The sequence below is a fragment of the Saccostrea echinata genome, unplaced genomic scaffold, assembly GCF_033153115.1.
Source record: "Saccostrea echinata isolate AGI-Se365-2 ecotype Australia unplaced genomic scaffold, CSIRO_AGI_Sech_v1 ptg000005l, whole genome shotgun sequence".
Lineage (NCBI taxonomy): Eukaryota > Metazoa > Mollusca > Bivalvia > Ostreida > Ostreidae > Saccostrea > Saccostrea echinata.
The window spans coordinates 13,189,775-13,209,494 of NW_026889754.1; the positions used below are offsets into that span (position 1 = coordinate 13,189,775).

General features: G+C 33.1%; 1 protein-coding gene across 1 annotated transcript; it reads left to right on the plus strand.

Moving 5' to 3' along the window:
• Nucleotides 1-2,228: 2,228 nt before the first annotated feature.
• Nucleotides 2,229-18,552, plus strand: LOC133180071 (G2/M phase-specific E3 ubiquitin-protein ligase-like). The gene is made up of 14 exons (XM_061314664.1): nt 2,229-2,291; nt 3,828-3,939; nt 4,116-4,582; nt 4,732-4,779; nt 6,934-7,011; nt 7,534-7,602; nt 8,805-8,849; nt 9,597-9,668; nt 9,770-9,819; nt 12,693-12,982; nt 13,567-13,748; nt 14,955-15,124; nt 15,451-15,668; nt 17,686-18,552. The coding sequence occupies exons 1-14, from the start codon at nt 2,229-2,231 to the stop codon at nt 17,937-17,939; spliced, it is 2,118 nt and encodes a 705-aa protein (XP_061170648.1). The 3' UTR covers nt 17,940-18,552.
• The last annotated feature ends 1,168 nt before the right edge of the window (nt 18,553-19,720 follow it).

The following is a 19,720-nucleotide window of genomic DNA, read 5'->3' on the forward strand; positions in this document are numbered from 1 at the left end:
TTTTGCGTTAGAAATAGGAAATGGTGTATGCGTTAAAACGCGTGACTGTGGGGAAGAGGGTTAAACAACATACAAAAAACAGCATCACAAAGTCGCTTGTATTGATTACACCGTAATCCTGTTGCATAGGGCAGAATGCATCATTTCAAATTTACAATAACCATTTCACCTGGAAAAAGCTGCTGCGATGAATCCGTTTGAAGTCAAGCGATTTTCTTTGCTGGTTATCATCAAAGCATTATGACCAAACCTTTGCAATCTCTCTATGTCCAAAAACTTCTGTCAATTTTGATTCTGATGTTGAATTCCTGAGCTACTATTTTTTACTGCTAAGATATTAAAAACATCACTAGTCGTAACGGTTTTTTTTTCTCATTGAAAAAAATCAATTACTGCTTTTTTCCATTCCGGTATTAATTCACAGGCTGACAAAATGTAACGTTGTTAATCTTACTGACAGACTGAGAGTGTTCTGGGCAAGTTTCATTTTCATCAACGATTTCTTCTACTTCTGATCCAGAAATGCATTCACATCTCAACTTTGCCAGTCAGTAATCCATGTTCTCGTAGTTTATCCTTAAAATTAATGTAGAGGAGAGCTGAAGCACTGACTTATCTATTTATATATATATATATATATATATATATATATATATATTATATATTATATTATATCATATATATATATATATATATATATATATATATATATATATATATATATATATATATATAAAACTATATATAACAATTAAACATATATATGCCCATATAATTTGGTTCTGATGATATCTGTTTTATCTAATTGGGTAGAGTAAACGACAGACATTTGATACATATACCAATACTAGTAAACATTGATGAATAATACCTTTGTTAGATTTCTCTTGAATGCCCTTGTAAAGATCTCAATGTTCTGTTTCTTGGTACATTTACAATAATGTTGGTTGGAATTAACGTCTTATCGGTCATCTATTTCGAAGTAATCACTACATAATTTAAATTTGCCCGGTGGCGTATCCTGCTTTGCTATGAGGCAAGCAGCGCTTTCTGTTCACAGCATTAACCGTAGTTCCTCTTTTCAAAGAGCACACGGCGGATGTTACCGATAACAGGGGATGCTTACTCCTCCATGGCATCTGATCCCAACTCTGATGTTTTAGAACAACCGGTTGCCGAGTTTATACTTTTATTTTGTACTACAACATCAAACCTCCCCTTTGTTGGCAAAATATTTCATGTTTGTTTTAAGGTTCTCACTGTGGTTACTGTCCCATCAAGCAAGACAAAGAAAAAAATGACTTGTTCTTAACTTCTGTTTTTCTTAAAACTTGTCGGAAACTGTTAGGAGCCTTTTGCAAAATCTATTGACAACTCGCCACAAGCTCTCCAGTCTTGTTTGGAAGGCACTAAACACCATAAACTTTTCTAGGTCCGGGAAATTCTTCGATGTGGAACAGGTATTTGGCATCTATGTTTTCATTAAAAAAATACTATGAATATTTTATTTTTATTTCACATTCAATTTTTATTTTTTTTAGGGAGATAGAGTATATACTTAAAAACATACATCATGTGATTTGATATATACAGAATGGGTCAGGAAGGAAAAAGTTGCATCTATCAGGGGTTATTTCATATTGAAATCTTGTATCGAAGATTGTAATTAAGAGTTAGTTATTATGAAAATATTTATAATTATAGAGTCTGGCAAACCAGCAAGGGAGAGAGGTGAGGTTTTTATGGTGTCCGGATAGGGCCATTTGCAAAAGCTCAACAGCGCGTTCAGAAAAACACGCCGTCGCGCTAACACACAACACGCTGTCACGCTAACACAATTTCGCACAACACGATGTCACGCTAACACACAACGCGCTGTCACGCTAACACAAGTTCGCACAACACGCCGTCGCGCTAACACACAACGCGCTGTCACGCTAACACAAGTTCGCACAACACGCCGTCGCGCTAACACACAACACGCTGTCACGCTAACACAATTTCGCACAACACGATGTCACGCTAACACACAACGCGCTGTCACGCTAACACAATTTCGCACAACACGATGTCGCGCTAACACACAACGCGCTGTCACGCTAACACAAGTTCGCACAACACGCCGTCGCGCTAACACGCTTTCAAGCAACACGCCGTCGCGCTAACACACAACTCGCCGTCGGAAATAATCTTCACGGAAATAATTGTCTGCGCATGATCTAAAAAAAATGGACGAAATCCTAAGAGAGGTTGCTCTTTTACATTGTAAAGAGTTGTTTGAGGAACATAAGGTAGATTAATTGTAATAATTTGTACATTGAAAAGGATGGAACTATACTGTTTTAATTTTTTTAAAGTTTAAAAAAATCAAGTAACATTAATATACGCGGGTCCATAACTTCTTTTGAAAAGGGGTGCACCAAGCAAATTTTTTATATGGACGCGTATTTTTTATCCTTTAGAAAAGGTAACTCGGAAACTTTCATATTAATCAATTCATATAATATGGCTTTTTAAGTCGATATGAGACAGTTTTTCATATTTCTCATACGCACTTGGGGATCGGTAAGGATTTATCAGTACCTTCTCAGGGGCCAAAAATTGGCCCCGCCGGATCCTATTTCAAAAAAGCATGGTTCAAGTTCTAATGTTTTTTTCCCCATTATTATACATATTTTACTGAACAGTACCTATTTAATTCTCTTTAAGAAGCAAAATAGCTCTTTTGTCCGTAAATATTTTCTTATCAACTAATTAATAAAGGTTTTTATTAAGTTTATAGATGGAACATGCTATCATCAAACTGATATTATCCTACAGACACTGTTTAGCCTGACTTTTAAAATGACGTCTTTCCACTTGCATTGCCAAAGTTCTGTAATTTACACAGTTGAATGGTTTTTGATTAGGTGAAAAAAAAATAGGGGATCATGCAGGGAGAGAACAATTTAAAAGAAAGAATTACCACTGGTTAAGTGCCATGAAAAAAGATATATATACTCTGATGAAACTGAATAATATTAAATGACCATTACTGTCTTAGCCACAAGCATTTCGTTAAATATTTTTGAGGTTTACATTCTCAGATGACATGGATGATGGACATCTATCCAAAAAAATCTAAAGTGTATATTCTAGTGTGGGTGTCAATAATGTACTTTGTGTACAATAACTAAAGGGGATGTATGTTTTTCCTTATTTTTTAATTCATTTGTAAATTGTTTAAAATTTATTTTATCAATGATTTAAAGCCTAATTTTTCTTCAAAAGAATTAAATCAAATGTTTGATTGCCAGCTCTATTTAAACATAGAACCCAGACATAAGGGAAACATTAATGCATTACATGTTATTGAAAAAAAAAATTATCATTCATTTTACTTATTTATTCATATTCCATTTTGTTAATATATGAAATTGAACTGCTTGGGTGACAATTATAGGTTATAGGTGAGTCTATAAAGAAAACTGTACTCAGTCACAATTTTGGCTAGGTGGGCTAAATAGTCCTGAGACAGATTATTCTAAAGTTCTTTTTCTTTACCAGAAAAGTGCCAAAAATATATTGGTATATTGTAAACTACAGGTACCCTACGTTTTGTAATTAGGCATATATATATTTTCTCATTGAGATGAAATTGAGTTTTGTTGTTCCATTTTCATGCAAAACTGATCTTGTGTGATCATAATTTACTCAGTATTGAATTAAATAGCTCTTTTAAGAGAAGTGAATTAATAAGGAGATTAATGTTCTTAATATGTTAATGCTCATCATGAAAAAAAAATGTTCAGATCGATTTCTTGAAAATTGTTCTTCAATTATTGTAGGTTGGACCTAAAGAAGTACTAACCTTGACCGATGCCGAGTTTGAAAAACTTGGAGTATTGACAGTTGGGGACAGAGCAAGATTGAGAAATCGCTGCAGAACCATTGTGCAATGTGTGTAATTATATAAATGCTAGAATATTTGCAGACCTATAACTCATTTTTGTATGATAAAAAGAAAAATATGATAAATCAGTATTAATAATTACACATGAAAACGAAAATTATGCCTTAATATTTGCATTGATTAGATGCATGCTGTTGAATTTGAAACTTTTTTGATATTGCAGTGCCAGACTCTCCCACACTTAGAAAGTTAAGAGAACTAAGCTCTCACCGGAATATACAAAGGAAGCAATTCGGCAGGTCAAATAATATATCCACCACCAGAAGAGTACATATTGGTTGGATGATCAAAAAAAAAAGAAATTCTGTGTACTCGAGAGTCACTGGTGGTAAGGAGGTCATAGATATACATAAAAGTACCACTTTAGCAGAAATGAAGGAGAAATTTCTAGAAATTTATTTTCCAAATGGTGAAAATAAGATACAGGGTCTTCAATTGAAGGACTACAACTATTATATTGGAAACTATGCTGGAGCTCCAATTCAGGACACATTAAGTAATGGAGACCCCTTCACCTTGGAAGGTTATTACAATGAAATAAGAACTTACCCCATCAGATTGTACCTATTTACATCTGCAATCATATCACCAGGGGCGGATGAAGATTCTGTCATTATTAAAAAACAATCAGTAAGTTAATTAATATATCTACCGGTATTTATGATTATCATTAAAATTGATAAATTTATCCATATAAAAATTCTTATGGTCAATTTCCTTATGATGATATCATGCAAGTTTTTTTTATTTTCTATACTTTTAAATTATTTCTTATTCAGGGAGAACCACAGAAAAAAATCAAATTAGCAAATGAAAAAGTTCTGCAGGTAATTTTTATTTGTCTAGCCAATTGAAATGCAAAATTACTTTCAAGCATTTCAATTAATGTTTGGTGCAGTTATTTCCCTTTTCTATGTCTGCCTGATTTCAGTCCCATGTTTGCAGGAATTTATTTTCCTATAGGCCAGCATTTTTTTTTTTATTTTTAGGTTTACCGTTGAAATTTTTGAATTAATTTTCAGAAAAAAAAATGGAGAAAAATGGAATTAAGCGGGTAAATAGGTAAAGGTAGATCTGCATAGTCCATAGCAGCATCATAGCTTGGTTTAGTGTAAAATTTATCAATAGGAGTGCCATTCAAAATGTTTCACCCGTTCAGAGGACAAATAAAATGCTGACAACTTTGTTGCACAATGACATGTTGGTGAGATAATTATGTATATGTATTCAAAAGTATCTGCATGTAAGTTAATTTTCTCCCACAGGTTAAAAACTGCCCAAGTTAGCTATAGCCAGAGACATTGTTTAGGTCTCTGCTGTAGGTTACAGTCTAAGCAACATTCTTCAGAATAGGATCACTTATGCATCAGATGTAATGAATAAAACTATGGGAGAAGTGAAGTTGATCATTTGAGGGTGAAATAAACAATAGCCAAAAGAAATGAAGTATTTCAACTATTAAAGAAAACAAGTATATACAAATATATACATGCATGTAGTATCGTCTTTGAATGTGGCAACCAGAAAAAATATTTTACTCTTAATTGAAAAAATTGTACCCCTCCCCCCCTTCCCTGTCTGTTATATGATAGGAATATTTACTTAAGGTCACAAGTATATTTTTAGAACAATTTCTATACAATCACTTGACACACATTTTAAAAAAAATGAAGATATCTTGAAAGAGTTAAAAAATTTGTATTTTGACCAACATCTCAAAATTTATATCACTGTCCCCAACTGGCAGACAATGAAATAAACAATTAAAGGTCCTATCTTTCTATTTGTAACCATTGTGTGGCAAGTGGCAAGGAGGCTCTGTTAGAAGAGCATCAAAAAAGAAGCAAAAATGAATGTACAAAAGTAGATAATTTATCCAAAAAAAATGTTTTATTTCCTCCTCCTATGGAACTTTTTCATTCTGGTGTTTGTAAACCTAAAAATAAAAAAAATGCTGGCCAATTATTAGGAAGAGAGTATTGCGATCCTGCAGCAGGAATTTTCTAGTAATTTAGGCAGGTAGTTTCATATATAGTATAGTAAATTAAGGTTTTCCACCGGATTTTAAAATCCTCTGAGAGTTTTGTTCAAATCCTATCAAGACATACACATAAAGAACATAACACTGTTGTTTTAATATTGGCCTGCTTGGACTGATACCAGTTACAGACAAGATCTAAACAACGGTGTGATGTCAGGTAATATCATCAATTATTTTAATACCATTATAATTAAGATTTCTTTAAAAGAAGAATATATTTTGTTAAAGAAATCTTACACTTGTTTTTCCGGGTTTTCAAAAATCATTCATTTCTATTTTTATCATGTTAGGCACTCGCAGAGTTGTCAGACTTGGGTGTCGAACTGTCATCATTTAATGTATGTTAAACATAAAGAACGTGGTCTGGATGCATATAGAATTCAAAATTATCAAGAGAGGAACTTATTAAGTAGCCTCATAATGTGTCAAGTTTCTTCTGTAAATTTGTAAGTTTAATTTTCCCTAGATCACTGCATTTAAATTGATAATGAGCAAGTAAAAAAAAAATTACAGAAATGTCATACTTTCTAGCTTGTCCATCCTTTTAACTGCTTCGATCATTTTAACTATCTAATGTGAATCAGTTAAGGCTGATACACTACTCATAGGTATATTACATACTACAAGGAGTAAGTGTCATAATATTCATGCACTGATCAAGAGGTGTACATGTTCTGGACAACGTTATAAAATATATGTAGTAACAAAGCTTATGAGAAATAAATATTGCAGCCCCCCCCCCCCCCGGAAATCCTCCAAACCATTAGTTAGACTACAAGTAGACTTCAATGTTTAAATTAAAGTTTATGTAGGATGTATGCAGAAGAACGCCCTTTATATAGTTACAAACTGCCCCATCCATTTGCCTCATTTTGCATTGTTTTGACCTTTTATTTATTATTTCATTGAATATGTGATGAAAAGTAAAAAAATATTTCAGGATGAGAGTGATGATGAATTTGAAAGTCTGCCTAAACTAGTTTTGAGAAAATCAAAGAGAAGGAAAGAAGATAAAAAGGTATGTTTTAATTACTAATCAGTTGACATTGTGATAAAGCATTACAGTAAACATTATTATTTTGAAAGGGTGTCGTTGTCTTTGGCATTTCGATATATATATTCTAATTTCCTGGAAAAGAAAAGCTTTTGTGAAAAATTTAGGCATGTCTGAGGTCACAGGTTAAGCTAAAAAATTTTCAATTTCTTTTGTAATGTATATAAACAAGACTCATACATATACATGTGTGAGTGTGTGTGTGTGTATTATATATATATATATATACAGGATTTTTATAGAACAATTTAAGTTTTATTTTGTAAATGCAAGGGAAGGAGAAGAAAATAATTTATGAAATATATATGATTTTTTTTAGCACATATCTTGCATCTTTTATCATATGTCTTAATACTTTTAATTTCGCACCTCTCTTATATGATATCAAAAACAGTGTTTTATACTTTTGATGAAATTGATTCATTTGAGCATTTAAAACTGCATGGATTTCCAATTGAACAGAGCTCTTTGTATCAAATCTTACAGGTGAAGGATTCGGAGCCCAAAACTGCAACCATAGCTGAAATACCTTCAAACCCAGAAACAAGTCCAACAGTAATTTGATTTTGTCAACTTAATTATATTTATTTGATTTTTAGCTCACTTGAGCTGAAAGGTCAAGTAAGCTTTTCTGATCACTTTTTGTCTGACTGGGTCAATTTTAACCAAGGTTGGCACAAAGCCTCCATTGTTGAAAGGGATTCAAGTTTGTTAAAATGAAGAGTCATGCCCTCTTTCAAGGGGAGATAATTTAGAATTATTGAAAAATTGTTGACATTTTTTAAGAATCTTTTTCTCAAAAACCGATTGGCCACAAAAGCTGTAACTAGTTTTGAAACATCCTCAGGTAGTATAGATTCAAGTTTGTTCAACCATGATACCCAGGGGTAGGGTGGGGCCACAATGGGGAAGTTGGTTCAAATTTTTACATAGGAATATATAGATTAAAATCTTCTTCTAAAACCATTCGCCTTGAAAAGCTGTAACTTCAGTGAAAGCATCTTCAAATAGTTTTTCAAAATCATGATCTTTGGGGGTAAGGTTGGGCCACATTATGGGGATGGGGGGGGGGGGTCCATGCTATTTTATTATTGTACATAGGAAAAAATTTGAAATCATTCTCAAAAACTCTAATATAATATATGGTATTATTTATGTGCAAGCATCTTGACATATTGTTGATACTACATTGTCCAGATATTTTGTATATGACTCCATAAAGCTGATTTTGTTATGAGTATTATTGCTCAGGTGAGTGATGTGGACCATGGGCTTCTTTTGTATGCTCTCGTGTATGGATCATGCAGTTAAGGAGTTGGGGTCAAGAAGTTAAAAGATATCTAATTGGTATATTGTGCTGTTAAAGCATCAAAGAATTGTTTGTTTCCTCTTGAGTTTGAAAAACTGAACTTGAAGGTTAAGTTCATGTACAATTCAATCTTTCATTAAAAAAGGAAAATGATATGTCCTGAATGTAACACTTAATAGAAAATTGAAAGATTTATTTATATTTATTATGTTGATTGCATGAGTGCTGTATATAATACTTCAAAACTTATTTTATTAGCAATGTTGAGATGTCATGCAGATGACACAAAATACATGTTTATATGTACAGTATGTTACAAAGAAGTATCAACAAATCATGCAGAGTCATTATAATTTAAGTCTGCATGATCATTCTTTCTAGCTAACATGTTAATTATAATTGTTACTCATAAACTTGAGTTATATTGATTTGGGTTTTGATTTTACAGGTTGAAGAATTGGAATCTGATGTCTCAGAATCAAGAGCACCAACAGTAAACAACATTAATTAATAGAATTAATTTACTGAAGCAACATAAACATGCGAAAAATCCAGCTATACTCTGTCCCAAATTTCTGCTTCCACCACTTTTTGCTTTATATTTTGATAATAATTAATACATTTGTGCCTAAACTTCGTTCATCCACTGGAATGAAAAAAGTCCAGATTTTCTGTTTTGAAATGCCCCTTTGTATCATTACTCTTTAGGTTTAAATTCACAACCAAAAATAAGAAGACTATGGGGATTTTACATTGCAAATGACATGAAAAGTACCCGGATGGTAACGTTGAAAAATTGTGTGAGCCAGGTGTCCCGAGTACTTCCGAATGAAGAAAAGATATCAACATTTCCCATTGTAAATCTCCATAGAAATTTGTTTTTGTTCATGTTAATTTCTCCAGGTAAAAATAGATGAAGTGACAGTGATGAAATCTTGGAATTTTCCCCTTATATTGATTTCAATTGTACTTCTTTAGCAGGTATGTGTGTTTTTGTTAAAGTTCGTCAAAAAGTGATGGAAACGGTAACCTGGGACGTTTACATTTTATCAAATGATTCATCTATTATAATAAGTAAAATTTCCTGAAGTGAATTAAGGTTAAAACAAATGTTGTAGCTTATCAATGTTGGATCACATTTAATATTTGCACCAGCTGTCATATGAATAAATATTTGACAATCTACTGGTAGAATTCATAAGTCAATATATCATAATATTTTATGTGTCAAATTTTACAGACAGAAAAACAGGAGACCAAAAGCTCTGCTGATTCAGGAATACACATTCCATCTGATTCAGGAACCCCAACGGTAATTTGATTAAATGAAATTTATTTTTAAAAACTAGGAATTAGCATTTTAGAAAAAAACAAAAATGATATTTTCTATAATAACAAAATCTATTTTCTTAGATTGTTTTCAACAAAAATGCTGATAGTGTTTCAAGACCCCTGAGTATCAGGTAAGTTGATCTGTCATCTTGAGGTAGCTTGCGAGTTTGCTGACATAGGAGAAAAACGTATCTAACTGCGCTCATGTATAACTTTTTAGCTCACCTGAGCCGAAGGCTCAAGTGAGCTTTTCTAATCACATTTTGTCTGTAGTCCGTCTGTCCGTCTGTCCGTCCGTCTGTCCGTCTGTAAACTTTTCACATTTTCGACTTCTTTTCAAGAACCACTGGGCCAATTTCAACCAAACTTGCCACAAAGTATCCTTGGGTAAAGGAGATTCAAGTTTGTTCAAATGAAGGGCCACGCCTTCTTCCATGGGGAGATAATTAAGAATTTGTGAAAAATTAATGGCATCATTAAAAAATCTTCTTCTCAAGAACCACTGTGCTTGAAAACATGAAACTTATGTGGAAGCATCCTCAGGTAGTGTAGATTCAATTTTGTTCAAATCATGACCCCCGGGGGTAGGGTGGGGCCGCAATGGGCAATCAAAGTTTTACATAGGAAATATACAGGGAAAATCTTTAAAAATCTTCTTCTCAAGAACAGCAAAGCCAAGATTGGTCATATTTACTTGGAAGCATCCTCAGGTAGTGTAGATTCAAGTTTGTTCAAATCATGACCCCCGGGGGTCGGGTGGGGCCAGAATGGGCGATCAAAGTTTTACATAGGAATATATGGGAAAATCTTCAAAAATCTTCTTCTCAAGAACAGCAAAGCCATGATTGGTCACATTTACATGGAAGCATCCTCAGATAGTGTACATTCAAATTTGTTCAAATCATGACCCCCGGGGGTCGGATGGGTCCACAATGGGCGATCAAAGTTTTACATGGGAATATATGGGAAAATCTTCAAAAATCTTCTTCTCAAGAACAGCAAAGCCATGATTGGTCACATTTACATGGAAGCATCCTCAGATAGTGTACATTCAAATTTGTTCAAATCATGACCCCCGGGGGTCAGGTGGGTCCACAATGGGCGATCAAAGTTTTACATAGGAACACATAGTAAAAATCTTAAAAAAAACTATTTGTTAAGAATAGCAGAGCCATGATTGGTCATATTTATATGGTAGCATCCTCAGATAGTGTACATACAAATTTGTTCGAATCATGACCCCCGGGGGTCGGGTGGGGCCACAATGGGCGATTAAAGTTTTACATAGGAACACATAGTAAAAATCTTAAAAAAAACTATTTGTTAAGAATAGCAGAGCCATGATTGGTCATATTTATATGGTAGCATCCTCAGATAGTGTACATACAAATTTGTTCGAATCATGACCCCCGGGGGTCGGGTGGGGCCACAATGGGCGATTAAAGTTTTACATAGGAACACATAGTAAAAATCTTTAAAAAAAACTATTTGTTAAGAATAGCAAAGCCATGATTGGTCATATTTATATGGAAGCATTCTTAGATAGTGTACATTCAAGTTTGTTCAAACATGACCCCTGGGGGTCGGGTGGGGCCACAATGGGTGATCAAAGTTTTACATAGGAATACATAGGTTAAATCTTTAAAAATCTTCTACTCAAGAACAGCAAAGCCATGATTGGTCATATTTAAATGGAAGCATCCTCAGATAATGTAGATTCAAATTTGTTCAATTCATGACACCCCCCCCCCTCCAACCACTTTTATATTTAAACTTTTCAACCTTTCAAGATTGAAGTGATTTCTGCTTTTTCCTAGCCATAGTGCTCAGGTGAGCGATGTGGCCCCTGGGCCTCTTGTTATAAGATGCAAAAGTCAAGTTGCATGACCTTCCCCATTATAAATTTTCTGAATCAGATGTTGTTTATACCTAATTGATGTGAAAACTCTGAACCTTTTATAATGCTACTCGTCTACCTGATCGCACATACATGTACATTTTGATATGCATGTTTGACATGACTGTATTTGCCTTTGTTGCACATTAATGTGATTATATATCATTAATTTTCCTAGTTGTAATTTCAACGGATGTTAATTTTCAAAGTTAAGTTTTCACGATTCTTTTGAAATTTTGGCAATAACAATGTCACATGGTATGTAAGCGAGTCTTGTCCAGTCTGCTTAATTTCTTCATATACATACATGTAATTATCCTGTATTGTACTAGGGCCCGCCCATTTTATTCATTTTTATTAATTAAAAAGACGGGGTCACAAAACAGAATGGAATTCAATTTTACTGAGTCTAAAAATAATACTGATTACTAAATGCATCAGTCATTACAATAAGAAAATATCTGATCTATAGATACTAATCAGGATATATCAATTATATGCACTCTTAATTGGATCAATTATAGAAATCACGATTGATTTTTTAATTCATTATATTACTAAAAATGGGCTGCTGACATTTAAGACCTCATCCTTTAATAGACACTAATTTCTGTTCTTTAAGGCTGCAAAGATGTTAGTTTGGATTTAAATTTGTGTAAAATCTTCTCTTTTTTTTTTTAACTCTGATTAGGTGAAAATTACATGGTCAGAATCTTTACATGTGTAATGGTCTCGGACCATTATGTCATGAATAACGTATTTCATGTCATTCTGAGGTCAGCAGAAATATGTGACGACCAAATCTATAGATAAAATCAAAATAATTTTGCATTTTTAGTTCAATTTTAGGAAGCATATTAAGATATGCAGAATTGCAGAAAGAACTGAAAAAGTCTTATTATTCCATGAATATATATTTTATTAAAAAAATTAAAGATTTTAAAAATTCTTTCATTATCTATATATAGCTATTCACTTCTACATTTTTAATCAGCATCTTTATGGATACATGTAATTTATAAACCGGTATGTACATATTCACATTTGCAAAAGTACCGGTATGTGTGCCATTGAAAAATTAATATCTTTTTCTGCTTTCTCCTGCAGGAATATGACAGCTGAAGAAATTCTTAAACAACTAAGAAATAATATAAAAGTTGATGGTAAAAAAAATATTATTAATGTGGACAGGAACAATGTGTTGGCCACTAAAGATTCATTCAGAAGAGAAAAATTCATGGCTGACCAGCCATTATTTGTAAGATTTTCGGGAGAAAAAGGAATTGATGACGGTGGTCCATCAAGGGAATTCATGAGAATGATTATGAAAGCAGTGTCAGAGTCTGCAATATTTGAAGGGGAGTCCAGAAGGAAGATGCTGTTGCAAAACCTGTTAGGTATTTATAGTTTTGATATAAATTTGTAATAACAGTATAGGGTAATGGTAAAAAAAAAATTGTAAGATTTATGATCCTCATCCCCATGCAGGGCCCATAAATTTGGGGCTACCGGTAAACTGTAAAAAAAAAAAAAAAAAAAAAAAAAAAGAGAGAGAGAGAGATGCTTTGTCTTTTTTGCTCTCTATATTCCTTGGCATCAGAAAAGTAAGTGCCTTGTTACGGTGTTCAGGAAAGACAGCCGCGATCTCTAAATTTGTGGAATTTGTGATCCCAGAATTAGGGGTATACATGTAATTCTGGTGTTGTGGTGGACTCAGTCCATTAATCATATAGTAAATTTACATTCATTCTTTAAAAATCTGTTTCTCGATCCGCTTCTAGGTTTTATCATAATTGTGGTTTTGATGAGCAAACAAGTATCTACCAGATGAGTGAAATTCCATAACAGCTACTATTATATAACCTTCACCTACTCCCCCTTTCCTCACTCCTCACTCAGTTTTTTTATGAATAGTCAAAAACTTGAATGGGTTTGAAATCTGTAATTGTTTTTCCATCACATTATGACTACCTTATTTTAGCTGAAGAGAACGGTGATTATGAGACCTATGGGATGATAATAGCTTATTGCTTGGTGCATGGTGGACCAGCACCAAGATTTATGTCAGAGTTCATGTTTGGGCTTTTGGCCTATGGGCCGGATTCAGCAGATCCAACCATAGATGACATTGTTGATGATGAATACAAGAAACAAGTTCAACAGGTATTTTTGATTTATAAATCAAATTAATCCTCGTTTGCATGACAGTTATTTTTTATCAAAATACCACTGTAATTAAGGTTTGTGTAAGCACCTATAGCTATGAGTAAATTTTCTGTATATAATTATAATTGTTTTTAGCTCTACTGGTCAGAGACCAGAAGAGCTTGTGCAATAGTAACATTTCCGTCGTCCGTCCTTCTGTCTGTCTGTCTGTATAAACAATTTTTCAAAATGCTACTCCTCCTATAGTTATTGTTTGATTTCAATATAACGTGGCACAGAAGTAGACTTAACATTAAGATACATAATTCTATTTATTGTTTCATGTTGCAAAGTTTCAAATCCAAGTGCTACTTTTCCTTTGTTATACGTACAGACCAGTAGAGCTTCAGTCTCATCAGAGACTTCTGGTTTTTAAATGCAGTTATTTGTAACACTTTCAATTTCTATCAAATAAATTGCACAAACTATATTAATGAATGGCCTGAACTAAATCCTGCATATTCATATCTATCAAATATTTACCCTCATTAATCAAGGATATCTCCCATGTTTTAAATTTTTGTCCCCCACTTTAAGGAAAGTGAGGGGACATTAAATCTCATTCATCTGTCTGTCCGTCAGTCTGTAAGTCTGTCTGTCTTTCACAAAAACTTTAACCTTGGTCATATCTTTTGAGTGAGAAGAGATAGGACTTTCATATTACACATGTGTATTACCTGTGACAAGACCTTTCTAATACATTATGATTTTTGACCCCATGACCTTGACCTTGAAGTTTGACCTACTTTTAAAAAATTTAAATATTACTTTAAATTGTCCATAACTTTTGAATGAGAAGAGATAGGGCTTTCATATTATACATGTGTATTACCTGTGACAAGAATTTCCAAGCATGCTATGATTTCTGACTCCTTGACCTTGACCTTCATGTTTGACCTAATTTTCAAAAAATTCACCTTTGGTGATAACTTTTGAATGACATATGATAGGGCATTCATATTTGACACAATATGCTGTAAATACATATAATGACATCTCACCCACAAAGACACCAAAAGCGGGGGACCACAATTTTTTGAAATTGTTTGTTGATATTACACTGAATGATTGGTATCTATATTACCCATTACCTGTCTGCTCAGTTCCTTTGTTGCTAAATTGGTGGCAGATATGTTTCCAAAAGAAATTAAATCTTTGTTTCAGATTGAAATGTCAACAGATATTTCATCTTTTTTTGATGCTGTTGATCCAATGAGGCCACTTTTGGATTATATTGGTGCTCTTCCATTAGCTGTGCCAAAAAGAAAAAATGAGCTTGTCCATGCTTTATGTAGGCATATAGCTGTAACAAGGATTGAGAAGTCACTTAAACAGTGAGTTTTACGTAACTGTGTGTGCTTTTTACCTCACCTGTATATAAAATGCTAGAAATAGACTTGCATGCAAGGATCTCTTATTAAGTAATGAACCTTTATTAACAGTTATTTGAATGACTTTAAAATATATGGTTTGGAATATATGATTTTATTAAAAGGTTTGGCAAGTTAATTAATTATAATTAAAAAAAAGTTATAGTTTATTGTATATGGTAATTGCTTTTTCCTGGGGTAAAGTCAGTGAGGCAAAATAGGGGTTGACTTGTTACCACAGGATGAATTAAGAATTTTTATCTCAAAATCCTAATTATCTTGTTTTACAGATTCACCAAAGGTCTACAATGCCTTGGTGTACTTGACAGGATTAGAAATTATCCTGATGCCATGAGAGGACTCTTTGTCCATAAAAGCGACCTTCTTCTTGATGCAGTGGAAATGGACAACATGTTCCTTGTTGAGTTCTCTGAGGAAGGCAGTAACAAGTATATAAATGAATTAAGAATACAGACTTACTGGAGAGATTATTTAGTTGAAATAGAAGGTATTTATTGTAAATGATAGGAATAGGATCCACACTTTTTAGCTCACCTAAACTGAAGGTTCAAGGTAGCTTTTCTGATCACCTGTTGTCCATCTGTCCGTCTGTCTGTCTATAAACTTTTCACATTTTTGACTTCTTCTCTAAATACAAGAACCACTGGGCCAAATGTAACCAAACTTGGTACAAAGCACCCTTATGGGAAGGGAATTCTAAATTGTTAAAATAAAGGGTGAAACCTTTTCAAAATGGAGATATATAATCACAAAACAGTGAAAATAAGGTGTGTGTCTTTAAAAATCTTTTTCTCAAGAACCACTGCATCAGAAATGCCAATAATTTATACCAAAGCTTGAACATGTTTATATAGTGAAGATTCTTTATTTGTTAAAACCATGACCCCCAAAACAATACAGGGACCCAAAAGATAACAAGATGGGTCAGTTGAGGTCAAAATTAAAAAAAAATGTTTGTTTGCCCTTTTCCGACCCAGATTTTTAATGATGGGTAGGTAGGTAGAAAAAAATATTTTATTTTTTCTTCTTAAAATTATAACAAGAAGCATAAGGGTCACAATGCTCGACTGTGTCATTTTGCTTAATTGCTGCTCTTCAGAAGGTTGTTTTTGAAAAATCTTCCTTCTACATTCCCGTGAAAGATTGTGGGTCCAAGTCTCATGACATAATCAGACTTTAATCTTCGATCATTACATGAAGATTCTGAATATCAGTATGACTAATGTGGCCTTGCTATTCTTAAGGAAAAATGTTCAGCGATTTTATTATTATATTATTATTATATAAAGAATAATTATTATAATACATGCATTAATATTATATTATTATATATATTATTATTATGTAAAATTAATCCCCAATTTTAACCCCAACCTAACCCTAGTGTCCCTCTTTGAGCAAACTTGAATCCTCAGAACATGTAGATTTCACACCCTAAATTCTCACCTTTGCGTGCAGTAAATATCCAAGGCGGCAAGGGCTGTATGCACTGAATGAACAAAAAAGCTAGTCTAGGATTACCACAGATTTAGAAAATTATATTTATTTTTAATGCCACTAATCAAAGCATCTAAAAGACCTCAACAAAGTTTTTAAATGGATTAAAACACATTAGGTTGAAATGATTCAATAAAAAATTGTAAATGTAAAAAGCAATAAAATATTTTGAGTCGGGCCGATTTTTGTGGGTCGGTTGGCTAAGGGCAAACAAACAATATTTTAATATAGGCCTGATGCATCTTTGATCTTGGGATATTGATGTCCAAAAAAGTAGGCTTGTTTTTATGTATTGTCACTTGGAATATATTTGAGAATTTTGGTGAGTTTAACAGTCTTTTAGAAGAGTTTCATGTTTATAAATTTCGACAGAGATACAAGAATTGTTGTTCAGCTGCGATGTGGCCCATGGGCCTCTCGTTTAAGATTGTATGCATATATCTGTGAACGATTACGGGTTCTCAACACCTTTAGGAAATGTATTTTAATCAGCACAACTGAGATTTTACCTTGAAGATGTATGCATGTCAAGCATTTATCTTCAGAAATGAAAAAGTACTAGGAAAATAGCAATTCGGGATTCTAAAATGATCATCAAAGACCCTTTTATTCAAGTAATCACATATCCATTCTGAATTAATTCAAACTCTGGATCTGTAAGTCAGTTAAGTATTATAAATGTCATTTCCATTGAGCTATAAAATTATACCTGAAACAAATAATTTCACAAGATGATGAAGTGCCCATTGTAGGGTGACATCTTAAAAAATAAAATTCACAGGTTTTTATAGGACCTTTATTGTGGAATGTCAAAGGATAATATTTTCATGAATATCTAAATTATCACATACCGGTACTTTCAAAGATTTTTACTAATAATATATAGTTAAGGTGCATTTTAGCTTACTTTGCACATATATATATATATATGCATGAATTGCTATTAGTAAACAAAATTATCAAAAGTTGACTATTGCTATTTTAAAACCTATAGTTTTTATTTGTAGATACGCCCGACAAATTCAAATCTATCTTGACTTTTGTCACTGGGTTGGATTCAGTTCCACCTTTGGGGTTTTCTCCACCACTCAAATTAAAGTTTCGTCATCCAGAAGCAGAAGAAAATTTCAGTGTGTTTGCTACCCCTTATGCAAACACATGTTCCAACACTCTGAGCATTCCTGTCACCGAAACATACAGTGCGTTCAAAGAAGTCATGGACAATGCACTAGATTTGGGTTGTTTATTTACTGATTATTGAGAAATGTTAGGTGGTGTATATATATCCATGTGTTTAGCTCACAGGTTAGAGTTAAGATATTAAAGTGTGCATGTGTTCAGATTGTATTTAGGTTTTATGATGTGTATTTTAAAAAGTCAAAAAACTTTTTAATATTTACAAAATTGTTCACTGATTGAAATTGTGTGAATTAATTGTGAAATGAAAATGGCAAATTTTTACTCATTTTGTTTCAGTTGGTATTAGCTGGACTTTTAGCAAGCTATTCAATATTTCACTATGGTACAATTATATTTACTTATATTTACTTTATAACTAGTCAATTATTTTCAATACAAATGTGATACAAAATACTGATATTTTCTTAAAACGATATTATGATATCAGTTTCTTTCATTACATGCCCCTCCCCCCAAAAACCTCATTGTATTATAAGAAATTATTAGCGTATTAAGGACATGCATGTTCAAATTATGGAAAATTTTCATTGTATAAAGCTATAACATATTGAAGCTTTTTGCTTCAGAAAATGGTCACAAAATTAAAATCTTAATAACACCAAACTTCTGGTTTAGGATAGGGCAGGACTTTAACCAATGTATTATTGTCATGACAATACAATGTACCTGAAACACCAAACTGTTACCGTTAACATATTCAGGCCAACGAAGCACCTGAAAGGTTTATTATCATGAACTGGGAATATAAAGTAGTCCATGAGAGTGAGAGAAGTTTGCTTTTACATGTATTATAAGAGAATAATATGGACAGTCAAGTGATAAATTAGGTTATTGGACTAGAATATGTTGCCCATATAGGCAGTACATTTTTAGTTTAACTGTGATCAGAATTTTTATATCTATGTTTCTGCTTGTTTATTTGCACTTTGAATGTGCAAATTTAAAGCTACAGATAGTAGTGTGTACCAATATTCTTATGATTGACAATAAAATTTCAAATTTTGGCCGAGTTTTTTTATGCCCCGGGATCAAAAGATCCCGGGGGTATATTTTTGTTTTGTCCTGTCTGTCTGTTGTCAACTTTAACCTTGCCAATAACTTTTGACTGGTTGGAGCTATGACTTTCATATTTCATATGTGTATTCCTTGAGACAAGACCTTTCTTTGGGTACCATCATATTTGACCTTGGAGTTTGACCCACTTTTGCAAAATTTTATGAGACTTTAACCTTGGCCAAAACATCTGAACAGTTGGTGTTTGGGGTTTTCAAACTTCACATGTGTATTCTTGTGACAAGGCCTTCCTTTGGATACCAACCACTTTGACCTTTTGACCTTGGAGTTTGACCTACTTTTGAAAAACATTAACCTTGGCCATAACTTTTGAATGGTTGGTGCTAGGGCTTTCATACTTCACATATGTAATCCTTGTGACAAGACCTTCCTTTGGATACCAACAACTTTGACCTTGACCTCGACGTTTTACTTACTTTTAAAAAACTTTAACCTTTGCCACAACTTTTGAACAGTTGCAGCTAGGGCTTTCAAATTTCACAGGTATATTCCTCGAGACAAGACCTTTCTTTGGGTACCAACATTTTTTATCTTTTGGCCTGGATTTTGACTTGCATTTGAGAAACTTTAACCTTCGCCATAAGCTGCCATATGGGGGCATCAGTGTTTCACAAACACATCTTGTCTTCTTTGTAAAAAAGAAAATTCAGAAATAATGAGTTCACAAATTAAGTCTACTATTTTCTATAAGGAGGAGTCACAATTCTCAAATCAATGGCAATTGAATAACTGCAGAGTCTGATTGTACAAAACTGAGATTCTTTGATC

What these genes read in the sequence shown, in the direction of transcription:
- LOC133180071 (XM_061314664.1), top strand. Translation starts at nt 2,229, where the DNA reads ATGGACGAAATCCTAAGAGAGGTTGCTCTTTTACATTGTAAAGAGTTG. An exon ending in AGTTGTTTGAGGAACATAAG is followed by an intron (nt 2,292 to 3,827) that starts GTAGATTAATTG and finishes CAATTATTGTAG; the next exon opens with GTTGGACCTAAAGAAGTACT. An exon ending in GAAGGAAAGAAGATAAAAAG is followed by an intron (nt 7,012 to 7,533) that starts GTATGTTTTAAT and finishes CAAATCTTACAG; the next exon opens with GTGAAGGATTCGGAGCCCAA.